This window comes from Podarcis raffonei, chromosome 12 (assembly GCF_027172205.1).
Source record: "Podarcis raffonei isolate rPodRaf1 chromosome 12, rPodRaf1.pri, whole genome shotgun sequence".
Taxonomy (NCBI): Eukaryota; Metazoa; Chordata; class Lepidosauria; order Squamata; family Lacertidae; genus Podarcis; species Podarcis raffonei.
The window spans coordinates 28,581,683-28,608,973 of record NC_070613.1 but is presented as its reverse complement, the minus strand read 5'-3'; the positions used below and the strand labels follow the sequence as shown (position 1 = coordinate 28,608,973).

Below are 27,291 nucleotides of genomic sequence, written 5' to 3'. Positions count from 1 at the left end.
AGCAACTCAAAATACTATATGGCTTTTATTTTTAGAAAGTGTAAACAATTCAAAATAATGCTTTGAAATGCCAGCTTTTCCCATTATTATTGATTTATCTCTAATCTACCATTTTTCAGAACAAGTTGTTTATCTAAGATTGAAACATTAAATAATAGGCATAGCTTACCCTGTGCCCCATTATGCTATTATGGTTAAATTGCTGATTTTAGTAAAGCATTGTAGCTTTTGTATTTATTATACAATGATGAGGATAATGATTAGTATTGCTAAACATGCAAAAGAATGGATGTTGCAGGAATACACACACACACACACAAGAATTTCAGACGTGTGTGCCTTGGGTACTTTTTCGTATAGCAGAAGTTAATAATTAGCCAATTTAAAGGTACCATTGCAAAATTGCCCTGATTTTGCTGGAAAAGATGTGGTTGAGGGTAGATCTCTTGATATTGAAGTCAGCGAACATTGGGCAGTTGTGGATGGCTGAGTTCTACAAATGGGCGCAATTAACTTTACCCCATTCCCACTGACATTTCACCCCATAACACAAAATTGCTTCCATGGGATGTGGCATAAAATGGCTGCCATGTCTTAAAGGAGCAGAAAAAGAGGCGGAGACACAAAATGGTATATAGGCATGGTCCCTACATCAGCCACCCCCCCTCCCCAAAATGAATTGGAATAAAGGCACCTACTTCAACCACAGAGAGGAACTTTTTACACACTCCTCTGAAAATGCAGTCCTTGCATCCACTGAAATGTGGCCCCTACATAAGGGGAAGTGCTCACCATAGGAGAGGCTGGTCCAGTGTGAACCAGAATTGAGAAAGCAAAGCAAACAAGTCTCTCATGCACTGTGAATTTTTAAGGGCATATTAACTGAAACATTTCACTGGCACCATAGAAGCAACTGGTGTGCACAAGTGCTGCGTTGACAACTCCTCTGTATAGTTTTCCAGGAATTAAAGCAAGGCTTAAGGAGTTTATAAAGCCACTCTTGGCTGTTCTTCATCGACGGACATTGTGTAGGAGGAATATCTGCGCTACACATCTAAACCCATTTGAAACTGGTTTCACCGCCTTGACTTCTCCCAAAGGCACCTGGCAGCTGTAGTCCTTGGGAGCTGCGGGAGCTAACCAGGTTTTAAAACTGGTGCAAATATGAATGGTAGACACCATCCTTTTTCCCATGTAAGTTATCACATGTAACTCCTCCTAATAAACACCTCATAGTTCTTAAGTTAGAACCCAAGTGACCAAAGTTCATAGGTCAAAAAGCCTAGCTTCATTCATCAGTCTGGGTCTCCACAAACCCCACAAGAGCTGTTCTCTTGGCTAGCCTAAGCCTCACTAAATGTTTGCAACTGAAACAACTCCATATTGCTTCCCTGTGCATCTTGGCCTCCATTTCCCTCCCCTTGTCCCCTGTGCCAAAATTTATATTTTTAGCTTCCTGCATAAGGGACCTGATGGCACTATATAAATCACATGACTATTAATAACTGATAACATGCTACCAATTGCCCAGGAGATAATGGGTTTGCCATCAGCATTTGGGCATTGCGGTCAGTATGGGTAAAGAAGTGTTGGTGACCTACAGATGACCTCTCTGGATTTGGTGAGTCCTAGGAACTATTTCCCAGGCTTCTTTGTGTTCCAAAGTACTAAAGCAGAAGTGGGAAGCTCCTCTGAAGATGTATTTTTCAAAATCAACGGGCTTGTATGGATTTCATTTACATAATACTAATATGCTTGACTTCAAAATAAAATCAAATGGGGGATTTGACTAAATTTGGCTAGAGTTGTTCCTTTTCTTTGTCCTTTCTTTATTTTGGCTCGCCTTTCACTCTTTGATTGATTGATTGATTGATTGAATGATTGAATGATTGAATGAATGCATGAATAAATAAATATATGGTCACAATATACTGTTCTTGTAAAGACTGAAGCAAAATACACATTCGGCAGCTTTGATATTTGTGTTTTCAAAAAAAATCTCATTTTTCTTACCAAGTGGTTCATTTCTCTGCTATTTCTAATATATTTTAAGTTTCTGAAATGTAAGTTGCAGGCTAATTTATAACTGAACACTTGGGGCGCAGTCTGCTAGGAGCTTCTCCTGCACAATCCTCAGTATGCTGCTGTCACATAATGGACTTCTTGCAAGCTGAGGTTCAGTTTGCTTTATGGTAATCTAAATTTCTGAAACCAACAAATCACTTTCTATTTTCTTTTTTTTAAAAAAAAATACACATTCTTTGTATTCTCCATGAATGTTAGTTTATTCTCTGATCAGTACAAAAGATTCTTGAAGAGAGAAATTGTAGGGATATTCTGGATGAGCAGATAATGACCATGCAGGGCTGTGCTCTGCTCCCAATTTAGAAATTTCAGAATTTCTAGATCAAAGCTGCCTGACTCAGCTGCTGAGAAACCACGTGAATTTCATGGGAACACCTGACTTGTAAACGGTCGAAAGCATGGAGCTTTCAGCTGTTCTTTCAAACAGGGCTTTCCAAACTACTTTGCCAACCCCTGATTCTAGTGGTGCACCTTCTCACATCCCCCACCGGCCAAATGGAAAGCTGCCGCCCATCTAGCAAGAATCTGTTAATATCTTCCGCCATCTTGCTTTGTGGTGGTGAACTGTGTTCTCTGAAGCTAAATCTTTGTTATGCACGAGGTCTCCTTTGTGATAAGCCCATCCTTGTTCTCTGCACTTCCTTCCAACTTTCTCTGCCTCCTCTACAGGTTCAGTTGTCCTGTAATATGAAAATAGGAATCCTAGACCCTTCAGAACCCACCTTCAAAACTGATTCGTATCACAGGCCCTTCTGTTTGCTGCCACTTCTACCTTTTCTGAATGGGGAAAGCTAACAGAGCAACTTGTCGCTTGGTGCTTGAGATGAGACAATGGGAGCAGCCTTATCCAAAGTCAGTCTCAAAGTCAGTATTGTCTGCACTGATGTGCAGAAGCTGCCCAGGATATCACTGAGGGCATTGCTTAGTAATGCAGCAGATTAAACCTGGGCCCTTCTGCATGCAAAGCAGATGGGGAGATGCTGTCTCATTTTCACCTCACATTAGAGATGGGGGAGAAATTCGATTCAGTTTGCATTTTTAAAGGTGAACTTACTTGCGCTTTCTGAATCAAGATGCGAACCAAAACACATCCATCCTTGGACATTCACACTTCTCTGGTTAAAAATGCATACATTAAAAATGTGCTTATAAGGCAAAATTGCAAGCAAAATGTACGTTAGGAAGATTCACACTAGAACGCTGATGAATTTTCATGGGAACTTCCCCCACCCAACCCCACAAACGGTCGTGGAAATATGGATAACTGAAGCTAAGGTTGGGAAAATGAGAAACTGTGTGAAACAGAAATTGATATTTATTCCCTACCTCAGACACCTGACCGAAGGGGACTTAACCTCCACCCCCCCCAAAAAAAAACCCTGTGCCATGCTGGTGGCATTAAGCAGCCATAGGGAGCAAGAGGGAGCGGCAAAAATGACTGCTCAAACCAGTCTCGAGTTTGCTGGTAAGCTTGTGGAGAAATTGGCCTCAAAGCACAACTGAAGAATTCAGGGCAAACTCTCTTTTTTGCCCCCCTTTATTTTTTCCTTCTGTTAAACATGTCTTTGCCACCTCATTCTCTTTTGAAGAAGTGATGGCACTTCCCTTTTTTCTCCCATTAAAATGGGGAAGATAGTACCAAAGTAGAGAACCTCTGACTTAGAAGGCATCTTTCTGCTTGATTTATAATTCATCCATCTCCTCCTAGTTTCACATCGTTAAAACGCAGGGTCATTAGGCTTTACTCAGCCGGGCTTTTAAGTTAGACAAGGCCTTGCTTATGTAGGCAAAATTATTCTTAAGTAGCATATTGAGGTTCATGTTAATATGTGCTGTTTAATGAAACCTAATGATATTCAATGAAGGGTTGCACTATGCCAGAGAGAAAACTTGTTACCTAGGCAACTGCCCTTGTGCCGTATAGAGCTTGGAACATATGGCTATGTAACATGCATTATTTCAGCATCTTTAACCATTAGGAACCACGTGTAATTGACTGTGAAAAATTACTGCTCAGTTACTGTATTGTATGGGCATAATAGAAGTAAATGAGTGCGTCATTGTTGTCGGAGTCGATCTGTTGGGAATCACTTGCAGGCCAGTCTATTTAAGGAGCAAAAATACAATAAGAAGAAAATAGCTGGTTTAATTAACATGTAAAAATTGGGTTAATTTGAATTCAGCTGGCACAGCAGATATTCATGTTTCCTCTGCAGTAGTCTGATGGGAGCCTCACATTTGTAGACTTTCTCCCTTTTTCCATTAAAAAAAAACCCCCAACCCGTTGCTTTCGTTAAAATTGAAATAAACTCTCTTAATTAAATATCTGACTCTAAGAGGTGTTTGGGTTACTCGACTGAGAAGAGCTTGATGTAGCCAAAAGAATCTTTCCCAATCTGGTGCCCTCCAGATATTTTGGATTACAACATTCTAGCTGTGACTTAATGGAAGCTGAAGTCCAAAACATCTGGAAAGTACCAGGTTGCCAAAGGCTGCTTTAAAGACAACAAATTTCATTTTGGCATGAGAGCTGTAGGCTAAAGTTCACTTCATCAGACCACTTAATGTATCTGGAGCTGGTTCTGCCTTATGAATAATGATTTTAGTCTTCTTAATTGAACATCCCGACTGAAATATCACAAATCTGCATTGCAAAGACTATGGGGCCTGCATCTTTATTAATCAAATTCTACCCAAACCTGCATAAATATGATTTTTTTCCCATGACAACAGATGTCAGCTGTTGAAGCTCTCACGTACATTCCAACAAGTCAAGGAAATTTCATAGGAAATAGATGCTAGCATCTTGTTTTTATTGCTTAAATTATCACGTGAATTATTATCATAATGCCGCATTGTATCACTTACCTTATTTATGTAATTTATATACTGACCTTCATCAAGAGAATACAGGGCGGTTTACAGCATAAAATTATTTCAGGTAAAATGATGTGCTCCACGTGTATGGAAAAGTGATGACGCTATGATCCATCTGGTCAGTGGCAGAACCTTTTCCCACGTTGCCTCAAATCAGAGGAGCTACTGCCATGTCCATCTATTTTGCAAATGATTAATCTGATGGGCAACTTTCGGAACACTTTTTTGGTTGCTAAAATGTGGTTCTACCCCATTTGGGTTTTTTTTAAAAAAAAATAGTAAAAGGTAAAGGGACCCCTGACCATTAGGTCCAGTCGTGACCGATTCTGGGGTTGCGGCGCTCATCTCGCTTTATTGGCCAAGGGAGCCGGCGTACAGCTTCCGGGTCATGTGACCAGCATGACTAAGCCACTTCTGGCGAACCAGAGCAGCACACGGAAACGCCGTTTACCTTCCTGCCGGAGCGATACCTATTTATCTACTTGCACTTTGACGTGCTTTTGAACTGCTAGGTTGGCAGGAGCAGGGACCGAGCAACGGGAGCACACCCTGTCGCGGGGATTCGAACTGCCGACCTTCTGATCGGCAAGCCCTAGGTTCTGTGGTTTAACCCATGGCGCCACCCGCGTCCCCCCCAAAAAAAAATATTACTCCATGACAATTGGATTGGGATAATTTGCATTTGAATTACTAACTTGGCAACTTTCAAACTTGCAATTTCAATTGTGCCACTATTCAAGATGCTAGTAAAATAATAGGAAGCTGCATTTATGGTGAGTCAGACTATTGGTCCGTCTAGCTCATCACTTTTTATACTGGTTGCCATTGGCTCCTCAGGGTTTGAGGCAGGGGTGCCTCTCAGCCCTAAATGGCTTAGGACCTGGGCATCTGAAGAAGAGTCTCTCGCCTAGGATTTGAGGTTTTCTACAGAAACTCTTCTGATGGTGCCATTGTTGCATGAGCCTGGACAACCTGTTGCTTTTCATGACTAGCAATAATACCCCAGTTATGGAACGCTCTCCTCCGAGCTTTGACTGGCAGGAACCTTGGTTATTTTTCAGTGCAAGCTGAAGGCTCTCTTATTCCATGTTTTCTGAGTCGGCCATGAGTGTCCAAGTTTCATAGCTATTCTGATACATTTATTAGATTGAGAATGGCTATACAGTTGTACTTTGGTTGCCGGATGCCTTGGAACTCGTACGTTTTGGCTCCCAAACAATCAAAAGTAAGTCTTCTGGTTTTGAATGATTTTCGGAAGCCGAATGTCCAGCGCGGCTTCCGATTGGCTGCAGAAGCCGCGCTTTGGTTTCCAAACATTTTGGAAGTCAAACGGACTTCCAGATCGGATTCCGTTTGACTTCCAAGGTACAACTGTATTTTAAAGATCATTCTGTTTTGTTTTTACTGTATTGTACTTTAAATTGTTGTGATATTTGGAGAGGGGTCACATATAATGAGGGCTAGAAATCTAATAAGTAAATTATTTACCTGTGAAATGTTCTTCTGGTGATTGCACCTGAAAAAATGGCTTTCTTTTTCCTTTCGTAGGTTGATATCCTTTCAAGAATTTGTAGCATTTGAATCTGTCCTCTGTGCTCCAGACGCACTGTTCATGGTGGCATTTCAGCTTTTTGACAAAACTGGGAAAGGAGAAGTTACTTTTGGTAAGACCTGTTTTTTCCTTCCTTTCCTCACCCTTCTTCCTCTCCCTCCCATGTGAGAAATATTGCTAAATTAATATTTCTTTATTAGTCTACAGCTATCTGGTTTCTTAAGTGTTATATTGTTAATGGACTTTTAAATGTTGCTATTGCAGATTGGTGTTACTGGAGAATGCTTGACCATGATATACCCAGGCATTGCCCCAAACCTCTGCATTTTAGACATGTTGAAATCTTGCTGGTTGCTTTGTTTTATTCTGCTGGTTTTTGTGTTTTGACATTTTTAGTGGGTGAACTGGCCTGGAACCAGTTTTGATGAAGGGCAATATATAAACTTTAAATAAAACAAATTAATAAGTTGGGAAATGCAATATACTGTCACTATTTAAAAAATGAAAAGGAAAAACTTTAATGAAACACTTCCAGAAATTCTTCATAGGCTTGTAATTTGTGCATGTTCTTCCAGACACAAGACACGTGACTAGGCAGGTGGCAATTCAGTCCTACAGATGTCAAGCTTTTGTCTAAATTGTTTTCTAAGAATAATACCTCAGTGCCCACAGTTTAAGTGACACGTCTTGGATTCATGGAGCTGATGTTGTAAAACGCTTTTAATTTTAAAAAATGTATATTTTGTGTGTATAAAGAAATGTCTCAAAGAGAAACCCAGCTTTTGTTTTTGTTTCATAACCCTTTTTGGTTTAACTTAGAGCCTACATCTTTCTGCTCTTTCCTGCAAATATACGTGTCCATTTCCTCCTCACACGGAAAGCTTAGTTCTTTTGCTGCAGAATAAATGTCTTGCACAGAAAAATTCTGAAGTGTCTGCTTCCATTCAGTGGGAATATTGCGCAGGAAATATTCTTAACAGATGATGCTAATTTGGTGATCTAATCAGGGCTCGATCCCAGTGAGTCAGGGAATAAAGTATAACCAGTCATAAAGTCCACAGAGTCAAGATTGTCACTGAAGTCAATCTCATTTGGTTTTTCGATGTATAATGCTTAATTCAAAGCATATTATTATCTTCATGTGGAAGATAATATCCTGAACTTTGAGGCAAAACATAGCAACATAAAGCAACTTATAGATGATAACAAGACAGAATTTAGGGAATAATACGGATGGCATAAGAATTGCAATAGAATAGAATTGAATTGACAAAAGTAATGCATCAGTCATTTAACAGGAGATCTTACCGCTATCTTCCTCCAGTCCACCTAGCTGTCAAACAGTTTTCCCAGTAGCATATTCCCAATTTTCTACCATACCTTGCATTTGGAAGAAAATCCATAGTTAGCTAGATTGGGGTGGGGTGGGGTGGGGAAGCATGCACATTTTTGAGAGCTGTGTCCTAGAAAATAGAAGAAGGGGGCAGCTGGGGTCCAGAGGCAAGTGTGGGACTGACACACACACACACAAACAACACCGAGAGCCAGTGTTGCATAGTGGTCGGAGTGTTGGACTAGGACCTGGGAGACCAGGATGCAAATCCCCTACTCAGCCATGAAGGTCACTGGGTGACCTTGGTCCAGCCACTGGCTCTCTCACAGGACAGTTGTGAGGGATTAATTGAGGAGGGCAAGATTCATGTAGTCCACCTTGAGCACCTTGGAGAGAAAGGTGGGATAGAAATGCAAAAAATAATTTAATATGTAGGCAGATGAGGTTGTTTTATTGGGATGACTGAGGCACCATCCTGGAGGAATTGCAAAAGTAAACACTTTTAACACCCACCCTCCCAAAAAAAAATCTCAAGTGGCACTCACTTCTCTCCCCCCTACCCCCACTCATATCCTTCCATTTTTACTCATGGAGACTCCTTGAGAAGCTTATGTCAGTCTCCCTTTCTGTGACCAATCATTCGGTTTGCATAGTAGCCAATCATGAAACACCACTATGTTCAGGTTTCTGCCACCCATCTGTAGGTCAAAAAGCATATACAGTGGTATCTTGGTTGTCGAATGGCTTGGCTCCCGAACAAATCGGCTCCTGAACTCCGCAAACCCGGAAGTACATGTTCCGGTTTACGTACATTTTTCGGAAGCCGAACTTCCGACGCGGCTTCCAATTGAGCGCAGGAAGCTCCTGCAGCCAATCGGAAGCCGCCCCTTGGTTTTTGAATGGTTCCGGGAATCGAAAGGACTCCCAGAATGGATTAAGTTCGACAATCAAGGTGTTTAAAACTAATGTTTCCTTAATGGATACCTATTGGAATTAATTACCATGACTAAGTTTGGTCCATTAATTTCAATGAGTCTGCTCTGTGTAAAAGTTAGTTGGATACAACAGTGATATATAGATAGATATAGATATAGATATATATGCTATTTCCCCTGGGAGTTCAGACACTACAATTGTTCTGCTCTGCAGTTTGCTAAAGTTAATGATTCTTCAGATCTAGCAGGGCCCAGATTAACAGATGGTTCCCAGTAACAAGGGGTTTTTTTATGCAGTATAAGAACAATTTATTTCAAATTCGCATGTGAGAATTATGCTTTGTATCCCCTGTAGCATTTATATAAGTGTAATTTCTTAGAAATAATAATAGCTCAGTGACTGAGACATGCTTCGTATACAAAAGATCCCAAGCTTCTCCTTGTAAGGTAGGAAAAAATACCTTCCTGTAACCCTGTCAAGCCCCTGCCAATCAGTACAGCCAATACTGACCTAGTTGGACCAATGGTCCGGCTTGGTATTTGGCAACCTCCCATGTTCCTTTTAGGCTTTGTTTTGTAAGTCTATTGGATTTGTGCCATACCACTGAAATCCAGCTTCTGCTATAACCTGGCCACACTTTTAGGTTGCTATGCTGGTCACTGTAAATATTTTCATAATCTGTTAAATATTTGCAGTATACTGCTTAGCATTAGATTGTGTTAATCCCAAATAGGGCCAGCCTACCCCCTTTTCTCTTTTCTCAGCAATCTCTTTTAAAACTGCATTATCTTTAGAAGTTCCTTTTTAATTTTAGTCCTAGTTTTAGGACTTTTGATTTACCCAAACCACTGTTTAGGAACACAGAGAATCAAGGACTTTCCTTCCTAGCCTTCCCAGCCCCCCTTTAGCAAAATTACCCGCTACGTATATTGTTTAAAATAAGGAAGGCTTAGTTGTTTGTTCCTAGAGACAGCATGAAACAGGAGATGGTAGTGTGCTTTTGGCTTGCAACGGATAGAGATTGCCTTAGCCTTTTGTATCACATTGTACATGGAGCTGCTGCTCTTTGCCAGGAGTTAAAGATCTCAGCAGGAAGGTGGAAGGAAGTTTAGTTGGCTTTTAAATTTGAGACAGAGAATAAACCATTGCTTCTTACTCCTGAGTGTTGACAGGCACATAAAAGCTGATAATGTAAGTCCAGGGGTTTAAGAGGCTTAACAGTTTTGCCTTTTTTTGTATTACTGTATTTTAATGCCTCATTAAAGAGGTAAGAGTTCTTTGATATCCTTTATTAGATGGTTTAATAAAGAAAAGTTTAGATGCTTGGGTCTAAATGTCAACATTTTAAAAATTAACAGTCCTTTTAAATAACCTTTATCTTTAATTCCAAGGGCTGCACTTGCGCAGGGGCAAAGCAAATTTAACAACTTCTGGCCTTGCGTACATCAGAAGTAATTGCTTGGAACTTGCATTGTCTTTTTTGCAGACGCTGCAGCGCTGGTGCAAGGCAGACAAAGTCTCCATTTTACAAACAGAGTAAATAAAAGCCTGTCGGGTTACCTTAATTTTTAAGGCGGTTAAGTCGCCGGCTGTAGAACGACCCTTGTTGGCCTATTTGGATATCCGTGAATATAGGCAGAAGAGATCTGGGAACCAGCTGGAAATGCTTGCAAATGGAAAATGATAGCTAAATGAGAATTAGGATTTTTACCCCACCATCCAAAAAAGGCATACAGAGATCATTAATAAGACAATCCCTGCCCTCAGGCTTACAATCAGAAAAGCATAACACAAAAGGAAAAAGGATTGTAAGGGAGGCAGGGGGAAGCAAACTCAGGCACTAGTCCCCGTTTATGATGTTCTTATAATAACCAGCTGGAACAGAAAATAATTCAGTACTGCAGAAACAATAAAGATTATTTTGGCAGCTTAAGCAAATGTATTACGGGATAAACTTTTGTGGATAGAAACATGGAGTGTCACCCTGAGTTTCGTGTTGCCCTTCTCCTCATTGGAAAACGAGGCCACTTACAGAATGTCGCTATTCTGCAGGTAGGATTCAATTGCGTAACGGCAAACTCAAGTCGCACAATTAAATTGGATTTGGTGCCCTTGTGCGACAACTCCAGCTCCTGCCACAGAATGATCCAACTTTTTGCAGGAAGGAAAATGGCAGGGGAATGCACTGGAGCGTGTGGGATAACAGTTGCTTCAATTGGCATTGTATAATCTTCCTGAAAACAAATGAGAATGAATGCCGTAGAAGCAGGTTATCTTTAAGTGACCTGAGATCTGTGTGACACATGACAAAATTTCCTTCACTGAGGTTTTAACTTGTAGGAAATACAGTGACTTCTGCTTGTAGCTGATGTCCTGTGTTTCATGGGTGCATGCAGCAACGTTGAGTTGTGTGCATTTTGCCACGTGTTGTGAGATATTTCATTCAGTTCCTAGCAGGAGAGGACTTTATGTGCAGGGAACTCCATCTTGTGTGAAGCAACCCACACTTGTTACCTCATTTGCTCTTAACCCCATTTAGGGTGCAGTGTTGATGCTTTGGGAGAGAGGGAGAGCTGGAAGGGGGCAAATACTTTAGCTCTAATCTCCCCCCCTGAATGGCAGAAATAATGTAAGATCTGGTTAGGTCATTTGTTAGTTTTAGTGTCATTTTTTAAACTGCTGTGATTAGTTTTGAGAATAGAAATGCAATTTCTATTTATTCAACTGTTGTTGAGTAAATATAGACATCTACTCCTGGCCAGTAGAGAATGGATATGGAATGCATGATGGCCAGGTCCACTCTCAGCCTTTACCAGGTATAGAATTGGCAGCTGGAAAGAACTATCCTTCTTCTAAACTGGTTGTAAGCCAATCCTAAGGAAGCATGTTGGACATCTCAGGTGATCAACGCTAAATTGCAGTTCACACCAGTGAGTTGGCAGTTGCAGACATCCACCACGGACATCCACTACAGAAAAATACATGTATTTATTTTTAAATGCACCAGGAGCCAAAAAAGAGTAGCAGATGAAATGATCTGTCAAAATCATATGGACTGGCATTCTGGACTGAATAAGTATGGCACAAATAGGCCCCAGGCACTCTTCCTCATACCTGTATTGTGCTACCCAGTTTATTTTTTGCATAGGTTAATAATGTGTTGTCTGTTGAAATCACCAATTGGCCAACTTTGAATCTTGTTTAAGGGCTGGGGTTTACCTGGAGCTATCCAATTGGGAGTGCTTCTTCTGTACACCTAGTAAGCACAGAATTTCTCCCAGTCTTGGAGAAAGGGAATCGTAGGAGAGAATGAAAACCTTTCCTTTTGCTTAGCACTAGTAGGCTGCTCTTATACCTGAGGCGGAGGTGATCATCTGAGTTTCCTATTGATTGCTGCTGCTGCAGTCTCCCCTGGCCCAATTAGAAAATGTGCACAAACACAACTCCACAGTGTCAGGGAGGAGTTCACCGTGCCCAGGTCAATTTCCCGCTCCTCCTTGGGCAGGCCCCTCTCAGTAACAATAAGTGGGCTTAGTGCATTCGGGTATTTGGGCTTCTCATACGGCTTTGTTGCAACCATTCAGAATCATCAGAGTGCAGGCTATCAGGAGCAGAATTACCACTCGTGAGCATCCAGAGTTTAACAACGGAATACAAATTCACACCAGCAAGAAATTGTCTTCTCTGCTGTTGTGGGCTATCTTGTCAAAGATCAGGAGAACAGCGCAGAAGCTCTTCCAGTTCAGTGGGTCAAAAATCCACTCTTTTATGAAAGGCTAAATGTGGATTTGCACGAATGACTATAATGGCTCCAATTTTGAAAGATAGAGGTAACGGAGAGCACTTCCAGGTAGCAGGACTGATTTCAGAATGCAGCTTGTTCAAATGGCTAAAATATTGTGCTTTCTGCTTTCTTCGTTTCTACTTAAAAAGAGAGAGAGAGAGAGAAGGAAAAAATAGGTATGGAGAAGGTGGGAGAGAACCAATTTGAGAGTAAATTCAAACAGTATAAGGTCACTGTCTGGTTAACTGAGAGCTGAAATATAACCATCCTTCATAAGACGACGGTGTGGAAGAAAAGGCCCATTTGCTAAGCTGCAATTTTGGAAGGAATTTGACCTGCCTCTACTGGGGGGGGGGGGATAAACCCCACCACTGCTGTTGTGTGGCAACATTGCTACAGTCTTGAATCTCAGGCTGGTTCAGTTGCAAATAGACACGTGTTGCGTCCGAAAGATAAATTCCATTAGAACCATGTTTGTTTAACTCTGGATTCTTTCATGTGTAATGCTTATTAAACTTGAGAGTTGTCTTGCAGAAATCAGTAAAATCTTTATTGCCCAATAGGTAGGGAATCTGATTTCATGTTTGCAAAGGACAAAATAAATGGGGGTAACATTACCATGAAACGGTCAATTGAGACAGGAACTGTTTCTTTACTTCTATCAGCTCATGTGCCATTAAGTGGGGCAGGGAACAAGACAGTAAGGGAAAGACAACATTTTGACTTTTTGCATGTTAAATGCATGTCAAATAGATGCATTAAATTAATGTCAACATGTAGCACGGGATGAAATGAATTTAAAACCAGCTCTGTACAAATGAGCATTACGTCTGCTGACTATGGCTCCCATTTTGACAATTTGCAACCCAATTTCCAGTGCTTGAATTATGTGTAACTACTAGTTTCAGACAGCCAGAAAAGGGTGTGATTTTGCTTAAAATCGGGAGGAGTCGGGGGGGGTTGCATTTCAATATGGGACCTTCTGTCTGTTTGCCCATAGTTCTGGACACTGCCCCAGAGGGAGTCCAAAATCCTATTTTTTGTGTGGACCTTTGTGGTGATGCTAAGGATGCAATCCTATACTCATGTCCCTGGGAGAAAGTCCCACTGATCTCAGTAGGGCCTACTTCTGAGTTGACATCTATAGAATTTGCTGCAAGTTTCCCTAAAGCCCACAGAAATATGGATGGAGATGCAAGAATTCTTGTATGACTGCATCCAAATTGGTCGTCTGTTCTGTGGATGAGGAAGTGTTATTGCTGTCAGAGTCCTGCTTGCAGGCTTTCCAGAACTATCTGGTTGGCCACTGTAGAACAGGATGCTAGTCTAGAAAGGCCAGAATTTCTCTTGCTTATCTAGCAGGGCTCTTAGGATGTTCATATGCTAGAACAATTGGGGCTTTCGTAGAAAGATGCCTACAGAAGATCATGATAGGGGTTTATAAAATGCATACATGTTGCAGAGAAAGTGGATACAGAGACAACTCTCCCTCCCTCCCTCCCTCTCTCTCTCTCTCTCTCTCTCTCTCTCTCTCTCTCACACACACACACACACACACACTTGCAACCACTCAGTGAATCAGGACTAATGAAAGAAAATACTTTTTCACACAACTTACGATTTTCGGAATTCACTGTGTCAAGATGTGAGAATCGCTGCTAGATTTAGAAGGATTAAGAAGGCAATCAGACAAATTCATGGACAATAAGTCTGTCAATGGATATGAGTCATGCTGACTGCATGGACCTTTCAGGTTTCCCTCTGTTTCCAGTGCTTATGTATGTGTGCCATCGCTTATGTAGCCAAAACGGCATCACTGCCACCAGCAAAAAAAGAAGGTATCATTAGGCTCTCCAGGTGAGAGGGGACCCCGCCCCCCAAAGATTTGTAGAATTGCAAAAATAAAATCTGTCACTGGTCCCATCCATGTTGTGGTCAATCTCTCCTATATCTCCTACCCACTGGCAAGATTCAGATTATCTCCCTGGTTTTCCAGGGAGTTTGGGGCAAAGGCAGCAGTTGGGACAGTGTTATGATTGTGACAGAATATTACCTAAAACGCTTAGCAATGGGCTTTCTGTGTTTTTTCTGTGTATTTTAACGAACTGAATAGAGTGTGTGTATGAACTTTACAGAGCTTAGGTTTTGTTGTTGTTGTTGCAGGTTTGTTAATGATGTTAGCATTGTTTTATAGATTATAAATGCCATATTGATTTGTTAATCATATAATATGACTTTTGCTGTAATTGTGATGTTTAGCTTAATTTTTAGTTGCAGTTCTTCTGTATTCATTTTCTTACAGCCATGAATGTGGGATTCGAAGCCTCGGCTTTAATTCTACTGCATCGCTTCCCTTTCCTTCAGACCCTTAACAATGATTAATATAAAAGGGCCTTGTCAAAAGCTTTGAAAAGGCAACCTTGGTACTTACGCCATTATGCAATTTAGTTTCTTATGAAATCTCCAATTTGCCTTGTGCTCTTTGCTTAGCAGAAGATAGCTGTGCCTTTCTTAGCCAGTCGCTCGCTGTACTGGCAAGGTGGAAGCTTATTATTCTCTGTCAAGTCCCAGGTTCTTCCTTTTTTTAAACTTACAAAATAAAGATTCAAAAATAAAGATTCCAGCACGGTTGCTTGGCTGCATAGAAAATGGCATTTTCCGGGTAGTTTCATTACCTAATCAAGACTCACGTCTTGATATTATATGAAAATAATCCTGAACTTGAATTCAATAATAAAAAAGGGAATTGGTTGGGTTATCTCCCCATCCCCTGCAGAAGACAATTAAATATTGACTTCTTGGAAAAAATCCATACAGGTAGAGGAACAAGTGTCCCTGGGAAGCCAGGAAAAACTCAATGGTAGGAATGAGACACCTTGATGCCAGCTGTCTGTCATAGAAGGAGCATCTCCAGAGAAGGGTCCTACCTCTTCCAAGTGTTTGTTGTCCTAGAACTACAGAACTCAAGGAAAGCCCAGGAAAATCCTATATGCACACAGCACATTCACTGGTGGCTCCAGACTATAATTATTTGGGGAGGAGTGCTGGAACAAGGTTAATGTATAGATCATAGAGCTATCGCAGAGTCTAGAGTCCATGCAAGGCTTTTACAGTAATATAGTTTTCAAGTCATCAGTTTTCATTTGCAGGTGGGGGTAAACTTGGATCCTTATGGTGGTTTTTCTCTCCGGTGTCTGTACAAGTTGTAGTCATTTCTGACCTAATAGGTTTAACTTTAAAATAAATAAATAAATGGAGGGGTGGGAATTGGTGAGTAAAAGTGTGTGATTCAGTTTCATTCATTATCTGCTACGCAGGAATGAGCAGTTTTTAAAAAATAGCTTCCTGCTTTAGATGACCATCTTTTTCATTTCTTTTTTCAAAAGCTAGTTTCTGCCAATTGGACCAGTGTAGTAGGAAGCAGAAGAATGGTACAGGGGGAACTGTAGGTATAAGAACGGCTCAGTTCAGACACGACACCTAATGAATGGGGCTCAGCATCATGAGTCAAGTGTGCTGGGGCACATTTGGAAAATCTTGATCAATTTGGTCTTTCCCAAGAGCTGCTGTTATGCTACTGGGAGCTAAAGCATGGTCTGGCTTAATGTGTGAATCCAGGCTCATGGTTTGTGTCCTCCCAAGCAAACCACGAGCAATAAACCAAGAATAAGCTGTAGTAGTAGTAGTAGTAGTAGTAGTGATGATAATAATAATAATAATAATAATAATAATAATAATAATAATAATAATAATAGATTATTTCTACCCTGCCCATCTGGCTGGGTTTTCCCAGCCATTCTGGGTGGCTTTCAACAGAACATTAAAAACAGAATAAAACTTGAAACATTAAAAGCTTCCCTAGACAGGGCTGCCTTCAGATGTCTTCTAAAAGTCATATAGTTGTTTATTTCCTTGACATCTGAAGGGAGGGCGTTCCACAGGGTGGGCACCACTACCGAGAAGGCCCTCTGCCTGGTTCCCTGTAACCTCACTTCTCGCAGTGAGGGAACCGCCTAAAGGCCCTTGGCGCTGGACCTCAGTGTCCGGGCTGAACGATGGGGGTGGAGACACTCCTTCAGGTATACTGGGCCAAGGCCGTTTAGGGTTACGGATCATTGCTTGTTTAAAGTGAGACAAACCGTGAGTCTGGGTTTGCATATTGTGCTGAGCCAAACCATAACTTAGCTCCTGGTAATGTGGAAGGAGTGGAGGAGAAGCAAAGTGGATAGTTTTCCAAATGTGCATGAGAACCAGACCTAGCAGTTAAATTTGAAGCCAAAACGCTGTAAAAATGGTTCATGGGCATGAGTGATCTCTATATTTGAGTCAGGCAGTATGTCCATTGAGTAAGGACTCTGATCAGTGGATTATTCTAGATGAATGAGTGATGAATCCAGTGAAGAAAGAAGGAAAAATTTAAGAACCAGTCTAGTGAGCTTGTATTGGAGTTTGCGAACCATGAACGGTGGTTGGAAAGAAGTATATAAAAGATGAACAGCAAAGGGGATACCCTGTTTCATAGCCATCGCAAGTTGTCAATAAGAGCAATAAATAGGTGATTTTCTGGTGAAGTAGCTGCACCATATAATTCAGTGTGCGCCCTGTCAGGAAACTGGCTAATCCTAATTTTAAAAAGATACACTGGAGTCAGTTTATGGCATTGCTTTTGGGGAAACACACGTACTGCAGTTTTCAGGGATGCGTGCTGAACAAGGAGAGAAAACGGTGATTTGTGTGTAATCAATTGGTAGTGTGAAATGCCAATTTTCAGACATTTGGAAGGCAAGGAATTTGGAATAGTAAGCGATATGAAGCAGGAGAGGGGCAGGTTTTCTGCACTAGGAATCCTACTGAAAATGCACAATTATCTGAACAGCCAGTTCTGACTTGCAGGATGAATGTATTTATAATAGTGTTCATTATTACCATTTTGATAAATCGGGCAAAGTGCTGGGTGACAGCTGGACTACATGGTGGAATTCTCCATGACATTTCCAAACTGGTCTTCCTCAAGTGCAAGATGAGAAAATGAGGCCTGCAGTTTCTATCTCTTTACTGTGGGGATGAGGATCCTGTGGCCCTTCAGACACCCTCAGAGACTCTTTATTGGTCCTAGCCAGAATGGCCAGTAGTTGGAAATGATGGGAGTTGCAGCTGTGGGTTTCCCTGCTTTGATGAATGACATAATTTTTTCATGTAGAGCATGAGTAGGAGATGGGTCTGTCAAGTGTTAGAGGACCCATTGGTCGCTTATCTGCATACCACACTGGTGTTATGCTATGCAGGGGCTGGCAAAGTTTTTGTGGCTTGGGCCAGTTCACGATCCCGCAGACGCCATGGTAGGCCGGAGTGTGTGCACACACGCACGCGCAAATGCCATTTCCAAATGCCATTTCCTTCCAGCTCAGAGGAGGCGTGCGCAGCTTCCCATTGGCTGTAGGAGCTTCCTGCAGCCAATGGGAAGCCGGCTAGTGTCATGGAAGGCGGTCCCCGCTCTGCTCTGTGCTGGTTTAGCGTGGCACACGGGAGCTGACCAAGTGGGCGGCGTGGGTCCCTGAGCGGGCGGTGGGGGGCCATTGGGCCTTAGGTTGCTGACCCCTGTGCTACAGCATCACTCGGAAAGAAGAAAGCAAAACAAGGCAAGCGCAGGTATAACCTAGCAGAATATCTGAGTCTCTGAGCTAGTTAATCCAGAGTTATTGTTTATTTAAATGAAAATCTGTTAATGTTGCACAAGCTCTCATCAGTTTTTTACCAATTTTTGCATCTGCTTTCATAATCCTCTCTATCTCTGTTTCTCCCTCTCTCGCCCCTCCCCTTTCCTTCCCCAGAGGATGTCAAGCAGGTTTTTGGCCAGACCACAATTCACCAGCATATTCCTTTTAACTGGGATTCAGAGTTTGTGCAGCTGCATTTTGGAAAAGATCGGAAAAGGCGCCTCAATTATGCAGAGTTCACCCAGTTCTTACTGGTGAGTTTTGGCAATAAATATTTCTAATAATAAAAGAAGAATTGCAAGGTTTAATCCCTTCCCCTTACTTTCCATGTTTCATTGCACAGTATCTATCTATCTGTCTTTTTTTTTTTTTTTTTTAGACTGCTCGGTATGTTTGTGTGTGCCCATGAACTGTGATTGGCTAGTGGTGAAATTGCTGCCTAAGCAGTAATTTTTCTCTTGGCATCTGAAAGCAGCGTAGATGTTTTTTTGAAAAGGATCCAATTCAATTTAATCTTGTAGGTGTGGTTCTGAGGAGCTGGCACTCAAGATGATTAAAGGCCCTTGGATATCCCCACCCCTATTTCAGCTATGAGTTCAGCTGCGCTGGATATTTGTGACCGAAAGGCAGAGTATCGAATTAGATGCAACTCAGACAAACGTTGCCAAACCTAAAGTCTGGAAGTGGCAGCTTTAACCTGTGTGGGACCGAATGAATTCCTTCTCCCAATGGAGAACTGGAATGTATCAGTGGCTGACAATGAACTTATGGGAGGCCAACCAGCTCCCAGTATCAATGCGACATTTTAAATTGGACATTTGTTTCCAAGGGGCAGAGACGCGGGGAAGGAAGGAATTTTGGGATTTACAACGGTTCTGCTCATCAACCCCTATCTTAAGATTTTTTATTATTTTTTTCCATACATGGCAGATAACTTTTGTATTTACTTTGGAACAAATGTTTTGCATTTATTTATATCCAACACTTCGGATGGGAATTTACTTTAAATACATGGTAGCAATGGCAGACGCAGCGCTGAAAACTTCTTAAGGCAGGATGAGTGCTTCTGTTTGTGTTTCCATTGGGTAGGCTCTAAAGAGCCATTACACAAGATAGTTTTGACAAAGGATCGTGTTTCAGGGCTATGGAGCCTGTAATTTTGTTTACATAAGGATGTTAGTTCACAGTAGGAAGTGTTATCATTTTGATGAGGAATAATTAAGATAATGCTACGAGGACAAATGCTTCAAATTGACTTGGTGGAGTAGATGGAGCCTCATTAACTCTTTGTCTGAAGAGGATGTTGGAATTTCTGATACAGTATAATCACATTCTGTTCGTTTTAATGACTCCCCTTTTGCTGACTTCACTATCCTTCATATCTAACCATTCTCACCACTGAGGGACAATTTCAGGGCAGTGCAAATTCTAGCCCATTTCAAGGAGTTGGTGTTCCAGATTCCCAGCATCATACTAGCGGCACAGGTCCCTCCCACCCAGCTGTCTGGCAACCAGTTCAAGACAGCAGCTTCTCACTGATCAGTCAGTACCACGATTTGTTAGAAATGCTTAATGCAAAAAAATGAATTCAGGTGGCAGAGGTTGCTTAAAAATAGCTATATTTTATTAAGGTAATTTCAGTTAAAAGAAATAAAGTGATACAGAAAAAAAGAAGGAAAAGCGAGAGGGAGAAAAACAACAACAGATACATATAAAAGCAAAAATATGCAAAAAAGGGAAAAGCAGCAGTATATGATATTCCCATACATTCTGGTATAATGTTATTGTCCTAGTGCTTATGTAAATTTTAATAGCCTTCTACATTTTGTATAAGGGACGCAGGTGGCGCTGTGGGTTAACCACAGAGCCTAGGACTTGCCGATCAGAAGGTCGGCAGTTCGAATCCCCATGACGGGATGAGCTCCCGTTGCTCGGTCCCTGCTCCTGCCAATCTAGCAGTTCGAAAGCATGTCAAAGTGCAAGTAGATAAATAGGTACCACTCTGGCGGGAAGGTAAACGGCGTTTCCGTGCACTGCTCTGGTTCTCCAGAAGTAGCTTAGTCATGCTGGCCACATGACCCAGAAGCTGTATGCCGGCTCCCTCGGCCAATAAAGCGAGATGAGCGTTGCAACCCCAGAGTTGGCCACGACTGGACCTAATGGTCAGGGGTCCCTTTACCTTTATACTGCCTTGATATATTGAAAATCCAGATTATAAATAAGTAAACAAATAAATAAATATTGGAAGGATAAGTGTTGGTAGGATAATCACAATGTATTTGCCCTAAGCTCCTTGGAGGAAGTTGAGAAAGAGGTGGAATCCAGTTCTCATGAAGTCATAACTCTCACATCAGGGCATTGAACCCAGAATGTAGCAGGACTAGGCAAAGAGCTTGATTCTCAGTGGCCCCCATTAAGTTCCCTTGGGCCCTTCTGCCACCCCACTACAGGGATCCCATGGAAATGTACAGTATATTTCTGTATACACTGGTTCACTGTGGTTCTTCTCAAAGGCAATTCTGCTGTACAAAAGCCAATCTGCCACATGTACCCCATCTGCCATAAACAATGCAACACTTTCCAGTGCAGTGATCCTGGAATCTCAATTCTTTGCACCTGCAGACTGTCTGGAAGGGGGGGTGTTGTTGTTTTTAACATCTGTATGCAGAATGCCTTTAAGCATCCCCAGTAGGGCAACCATCACAGCCAGCCACCATGGGTCTCAGAATATGATACCTAGCTTCTAAGCAGCTGAGTGGGCCAGATAACATTCTAGTTTCTTCTGTCAAAAGCTGCCCATAGCTGGAGTGGCTGTTCACATCTTTAAGAAATCTTGCTTCGGATTAAGCAACCGTCGGCATTTAACCCTTGTCCTTTGATGCTTTTCATGTATATGAGTCGGTCACCTTGTTCTGGCATCTAGACCTTGGACCTTAAGACTGCAGGGGGACGGCGTTGTCTCTCTGCGTGAATTATATATTCCTCTTAATTTGTACCAGATGAGGCACCGTGGTGTACTTTAAAATTATTCTGCAAATACTGCCCCACTCAGTATAGGTTTATGAAATAATAAGAATAAAGGTAAATAGCTTGTAAGATCCTGCTGACTGCAGTATCATTCTGTCACTTTTGTAAGGAGTTGCAGTATCAATATTGGAAATAGCTTTGATTAAGCAGAAGTACATGGACTTGTTACTAGTGAAGCTGTCGTTTTTTAAAAAGACAGTGGAAATTTTAAGGGCCTCACAGGGAAACACGCATCTAATTTGATTCAGCATGGATTTATAAACTCTGGGCAGGATTCTCCTAACGAGTCCTGCCAATGGAAGCCCTGCGTGAAGACTTCTACTTGCACAATGGGGCTTCCCCCTCCCTCCTGCCATGCACCCCCTACATACCCCAAAATTGGCTGGGGGGGGTCAAAAGAACCCTCAGAACACTGTACAGGGAGAGGAGAGGGGGGCATTGTTCTGAAATGGCTTTAGAGCTGGCATCTCTAACTGAAAGTGTTAGCATGCATGAATAGTCAAAGCTGTGCCCCCTGAACCATTTTTAAATTGGCAACATAACTCCCAAGCAAACAAGCAAGAGCACTTGCAAGGCAAAAATAAAACATACAGTGTACAGTCGTACCTTGGAAGTCGAGGGGAATCCGTTCTGGAAGTCTGTTCGACTTCCAAAACATTCGGAAACCAAAGCACGGCTTCTGATTGGCTGCAGGAAGCTCCTGGAGCCAATCGGAAGCCACAGAAGCTCCATCGGACATTCAGCTTCCAAAATGCTAATCAGGCGAGCCAAAACGTTCGAGAACTAAGCTGTTTGAAAACCAAGGTATGACTGTACATGGATTAAAACACCAGGAAATAAGAATGTAGACTAGATACCCCCAACACACATTTTTTTCTCCCCTGTTTAGGATAGGAGTTCTAAGACATGGTAGTAATTGATTATAGAAGAAGAAAGTGTTTCTTAGCATAGATAAATTAATCTCAAAGGCCTCAGAGTTTTTATTTCTTTTCTATGACACATTTAACCACAATGTGGTTCAGTGAATGGAAGGTTGGGTTTGGGATTATTACTCTTTATTTCTGCCAACTGTTTGTTAGTTGCTTATCAGGGCCAAGCCCTTACAATGCAACATGCAGAGAGAAAGAGAGAAAATACCTAAACCCATTGAGTGGATACAAACAAGTAGAGGCATGGGATAAATGAAATTAGGTTGCCTAAACTTTCTTAAAGAAAGACAGTAGAAAAAGAAAAGAAAAAACCTAACTGGAAGGATTCCAGAACAGCGGGGCCACCACCAAGGAGACTCTGGTTCAAATCTTAACAAAGTTTACTGGATAATCTTGGGCAAATCACTAGTACTGAGCTTCATCTGCTTGACAAGGATGTCAGGAGATAAAATAAATCACCCTGTGATCCTTGAATGAAGGGTGGTATAGAAATAATAATAATAATAATAATAATAATAATAATAATAATAATGACAATCTCTGTGTTCATCACTCTTGAACTCTGAATCAAAGGCAGCGTGTAAATAGGATGGATAAATAAAATTGGAAGATTTTTTTAAAAACCACAGTGAACAAAATTGAATTTTTAAGTGAACAAGCATTTGTTTTAGTATTTATAAAACACAACTGTTCATAAGATTGCACAAATGGTGAGTTTTCTTCAGGAAAGAGAGTTTAGCCCACTTCCAAATAAGGTTTAAGCAAGAGGCTCACACAAAGTCTGAAATCTCTGCCCAAACACCAGTTTTTCACATTATGTTTTACATGTCCTCATTTTATGGCTTTGTTAAATAACTTCAAATGTAAGCTAGCATTCTGTTCTGGCATGCTCGTTGATGAGGTAATAATACCTGTCAATGGGACCTCACAATATGCAGCGGTGGGAAGGATTGTACTGCACTACATCAAGTGAATTGTTGATCAATTGGAAATATCAGTCATACCTGAATATAACCTCCCCGTACCTGGAAAATAAAATAGCTTTATGAGCTGTAACAGGAAAAATAGAGTTTGGAAAGTTGGGGGTGAGGGAGTACAGGAGGGGAGCGAAAATCAAGTTGGGAAATCCTTTCATTAAAGCTCTGGTGTCAGAGTTCCTGTTATCAACTGCAAATTAATTTTGTATAAACACTTATTGTGGTTTTTAGGAATTCAGACACCCAGCGTCAAGGAACGAAGCTGTTTTTAAAGTTATGTAGAGGGATTACGCCACCTCTAATCTAGGGGACGTTTGGCAGGCCATTTATTTTGCATTGAGAAGCAACTGAATTTATTTTTCTTGCAAAGTTGCTTTAACCCTTTCTTTGCTGAGTCTTGAAACTCTTCAGTGTATATTGTTATAGGACATAACTCACAGCAGGACTAAGCTGCAGAAATGAAGGATATTAGGATATTTTTGAATTCTGTAATAGTAGTATTAATAATATTTCTTATAGCGGTCAAGTTGCTTTTCTCACTGAGTGAGCTGAAGCGACTTAACATTAATACCAATTAAGATAATCTAATAAGACTCGAAAAACACAGTTGAACAGATAGAAGGCAGGACTTAGACATCTCACCCCATCAAAGAGGCCACAGTGCCACCCTTCAAATTAATGGCCAAAAGTGCCAATAGAGAGAAAAGTCTTTGCCTGGTGCCTACAGATAGATGAAGACGGTGCCCGGCTGGCCTCCTTAGGGAGAGCATTCTGCAAGGCCTGATCTTACACTAGATTCCCTTTTAAATCTATGGCAGGGCCAATGTCAAGGATTGGCTTGGCTGAACATCTGCTGATGACCCACTGATGAGAGCTCTGTGGACCAGCTATGGTGAGGAGGTAGAGCTTGGATGGAGAGCCTATGTCTGTCCAGATGTTGTTGGACTCCAGCTCCCATCAGTCCCAGACAGCATGTTCAATGGTCGGGGAAGTTGGGAGTTGGAGTCTAACAACTTATGGAGGGCCACAGCTTCTTCATCTGTGAGACAGAAGCACTGACGGAGAGGGGGTCATGAAGGGTGTCTTGCCTCTGGAACCTAGAGCAGACACTGCTTTCAGCTGCCAAAATTAGCCCATTGGTTTCAGTATGGAAGTGTTAAGCATGTACTTAACTCCCTCCACTGAATGGAGTTGGATTGGATCTCATCCTGTGTCTTGAATACTAAAACCATCAAATCAATTGAACAGTATTTGCCCATTGTTGTTAATATTTTATTTTAATACCTTGCAGTACAACCTTTCAGCCTTTCTGTCTACATATTTCAAAGTGTTTACAGCATCGCTAAGAAGACGATTTGTTAAAAGAATTCATCAAGAAAGCAGGTCTCCTGATACAGTAAAAACATAGTAGAAGTGGTAGAAAATGCTGCTTATGAGCTAATAATTGCACTCATTGGATAGAGAATAGGGTGCTCTTGGACCCTGGCTTCACCACCTTGTCCTTGCACTATTCAGTTTGTGGAAGCTCTGCTGGAACCATGAACAGATGGGGACTCCCAACATGCATGCAAGGATCTGTTGGGATCCAACCCTTGACATTAGAATTTCAGACTTTGGAAGATCTTCATGACTACACAAAAAGAAAACAAAATTACTATCTCGATACCTACTGTTTTGCAAATAAAGAGTTTGATCCTAAGCATAATTAGATGGGCATTAATCTACAGAAATCCTATCTAAAAGGTTGAGATCACTTTGGAGAACATATCTAACCTACAAACTTAAAATGGAGTTAACTGTCCTGAGCTCCATGGGACTTTGGAAAGCTTCATGCTGTGAGAGGATGCTGACTCCCAGCAGAGTTTTGATCATCACCCCATTCCAAAAGCTAAACTAATAGCCTGCAGCAACCTTCCAGATCTTACTGGACTCCAGTTCCCATTATCACTGTCTGGGACTGATGGGAGATGTAGTCTGACAGCATCAGGAGGGCATCTTGAGTATCTTTTAAAGAATTGTGTACTCTTCAGTGAATTCTTAAATAAGAGAGAGAGAATGTGGCAAAGTTAGTTATGAACCCTAGTTAACTGTTGTTTTATTTACCCCTCCAGGAAATCCAGCTAGAACATGCAAAACAAGCATTTGTACAGCGAGATAATGCCCAAGCTGGAAGAGTCACTGCTATTGACTTTAGAGACATTATGGTCACCATCCGGCCTCACATGTTGACACCTTTCGTTGAAGAATGTCTAGTAGCTGTAAGTAATTTTCCCATATCTGGGTCTTGCCTAGGGACCTTGTCCCATTGAGACAAATGTGCATAGAGGATGTTAAAGGGAGGGCAGAAGACTCTTGTTTACTTTTGTTTATCCCCCCCCATTCTTTTTTGTTTGTTTTTTTGCTAGTATCTTTAGCCCAGCCTTTGGATGCGAGAGAAGGAGTTAAAATTTATACATGATAAATCCATTTAGCCATTCATGCAAGGTTTCCTTCTCCAGAAGACCGTGATACTATCTTCTCAGGCCCAGAATAGTAGCCAGCAACGTTGAGGCTGTTATCAGATGACCCGTTGCACCATCAGGGTAATTTATTTTTTTTGTGCTGTCCCAACAAGCTACTATTCCCTGTCGGGGCAGTTCTGCATGAAAGTCTTGTTTTGTAAGGCTGATGTTCTGCTGACACAGGGGTTGGCAACTTGTTCAGCACCAAGGGCCACCAAGGGAAGGATGCTGAGCTTGAAAGCTCACATCTGCTTTGCATGGTTTTAAATATGCTTAATCTAATTTAACCCACAGATTGCATGAAATTTTGCATGGCATCTTAATGTGGATGGCAAGAGAGCCTCAAACTTTAGCTATAATTTAGAGGTATGATCCCTGCACATTTGACCCTACAAACTGGTTGGTTGCAGGGGGTGGGATGGAGGTGGAGTGGCGGGTGGTAATATTTCACATTCAGGCAACTATTTCTAGTATGTTGAGCTGCTTAGCAAAGCTCTTAGTAGCTCATTAGTTTTGGAGCCAGCTTGAGAACGGGCCCTAAGGAATTAAAACCTTTCGTACTCGGACCTCCGTTTCATTGCCTGCATTTCCCCCCAAGCTTTTCTCAAGCGTAGTATCAAAAAATAAACAACATTTTGCTGCCTTCGTGTAAACTGTTTTCACTTGCACATCTCCAGTTGCCAAGAAGCAAAAATATCTGAATGCCTTGATTCCCGCCTCCTTCTGTTTATTCCATTTAAATATATGAAATATATATTTTAGGGACGTTCTTGCTTTATGAGTCGGTGGTGACTTTGCACTAGTAGACACACTTCTTTCCCTCCTATCCCCTGCTGCTCCCCTTGCCCCCCAAAAGCTGGGGAGGGGAGAAACCTCTGTAACAATATGGGATGTAGCATTGAAGGTTGCAGTTGGTGGGAATTCGTAAAAACGAAGTGTCCCTCCTTCTGCAAGCAGAAGCACTTCTAGTACAGTGATACCTTGGGTTACAAACACTTCGGGTTACAGACTCCACTTATCCAGAAGTAGTACCTCAGGTTAAGAACTTTACCTCAGGATGAGAACAGAAATCGTGCGGCGGCAGCAGGAGGCCCCATTAGCTAAAGTGGTACCTCAGGTTAAGAACGGATTCAGGTTAAGAACGGACCTCCGGAACGAATTACGTTTGTATCCAGAGGTACCACTGTAGTGCTAAACCATTTACAACCCTAAGTAAGTGGCCCCCCTATCAATGAGGGGTCACTTTGACCATGTCCTGCTATCAATCATGTCAGCTTTACTTGGAAAAAAACATTGCTTGAAACACCATTCTAGGCTGTATTTTTCTGAGGAACTATACACACAGCAACTTACATTAGAGAGCACACACTTGATGTGATTTGGAGGAAGATAAATGGCACTGTTCCCCTGTCAAAGGAGTCTACTTGCTTCGCACAGCTACATTATGTAATAGTATGCATATTTTGGCGATGCAAACTGGTTTGCCACAGTGTTAATACCAACATTATGTTAGTAGTATGTGGACGATGGAGGACAAATACACAGGAATTGGGGAATGGGCAAAGTGTAGCTT

The 27,291-nt window shown here is 41.6% G+C and overlaps 1 protein-coding gene across 4 annotated transcripts in view; it reads left to right on the top strand.

Moving 5' to 3' along the window:
• Nucleotides 1-27,291, top strand: part of SLC25A13 (solute carrier family 25 member 13) — a 109,920-nt gene that overhangs the window by 33,596 nt on the left and 49,033 nt on the right. For all 4 annotated transcript variants that reach the window (XM_053359116.1, XM_053359114.1, XM_053359115.1 and 1 more), the window contains 3 exons: nucleotides 6,511-6,626; nucleotides 18,399-18,538; nucleotides 25,329-25,475. In XM_053359116.1, coding sequence (XP_053215091.1) covers nucleotides 6,511-6,626; nucleotides 18,399-18,538; nucleotides 25,329-25,475 — 403 coding nt within the window. The remainder of the gene's footprint in view (nucleotides 1-6,510; nucleotides 6,627-18,398; nucleotides 18,539-25,328; nucleotides 25,476-27,291) is intronic.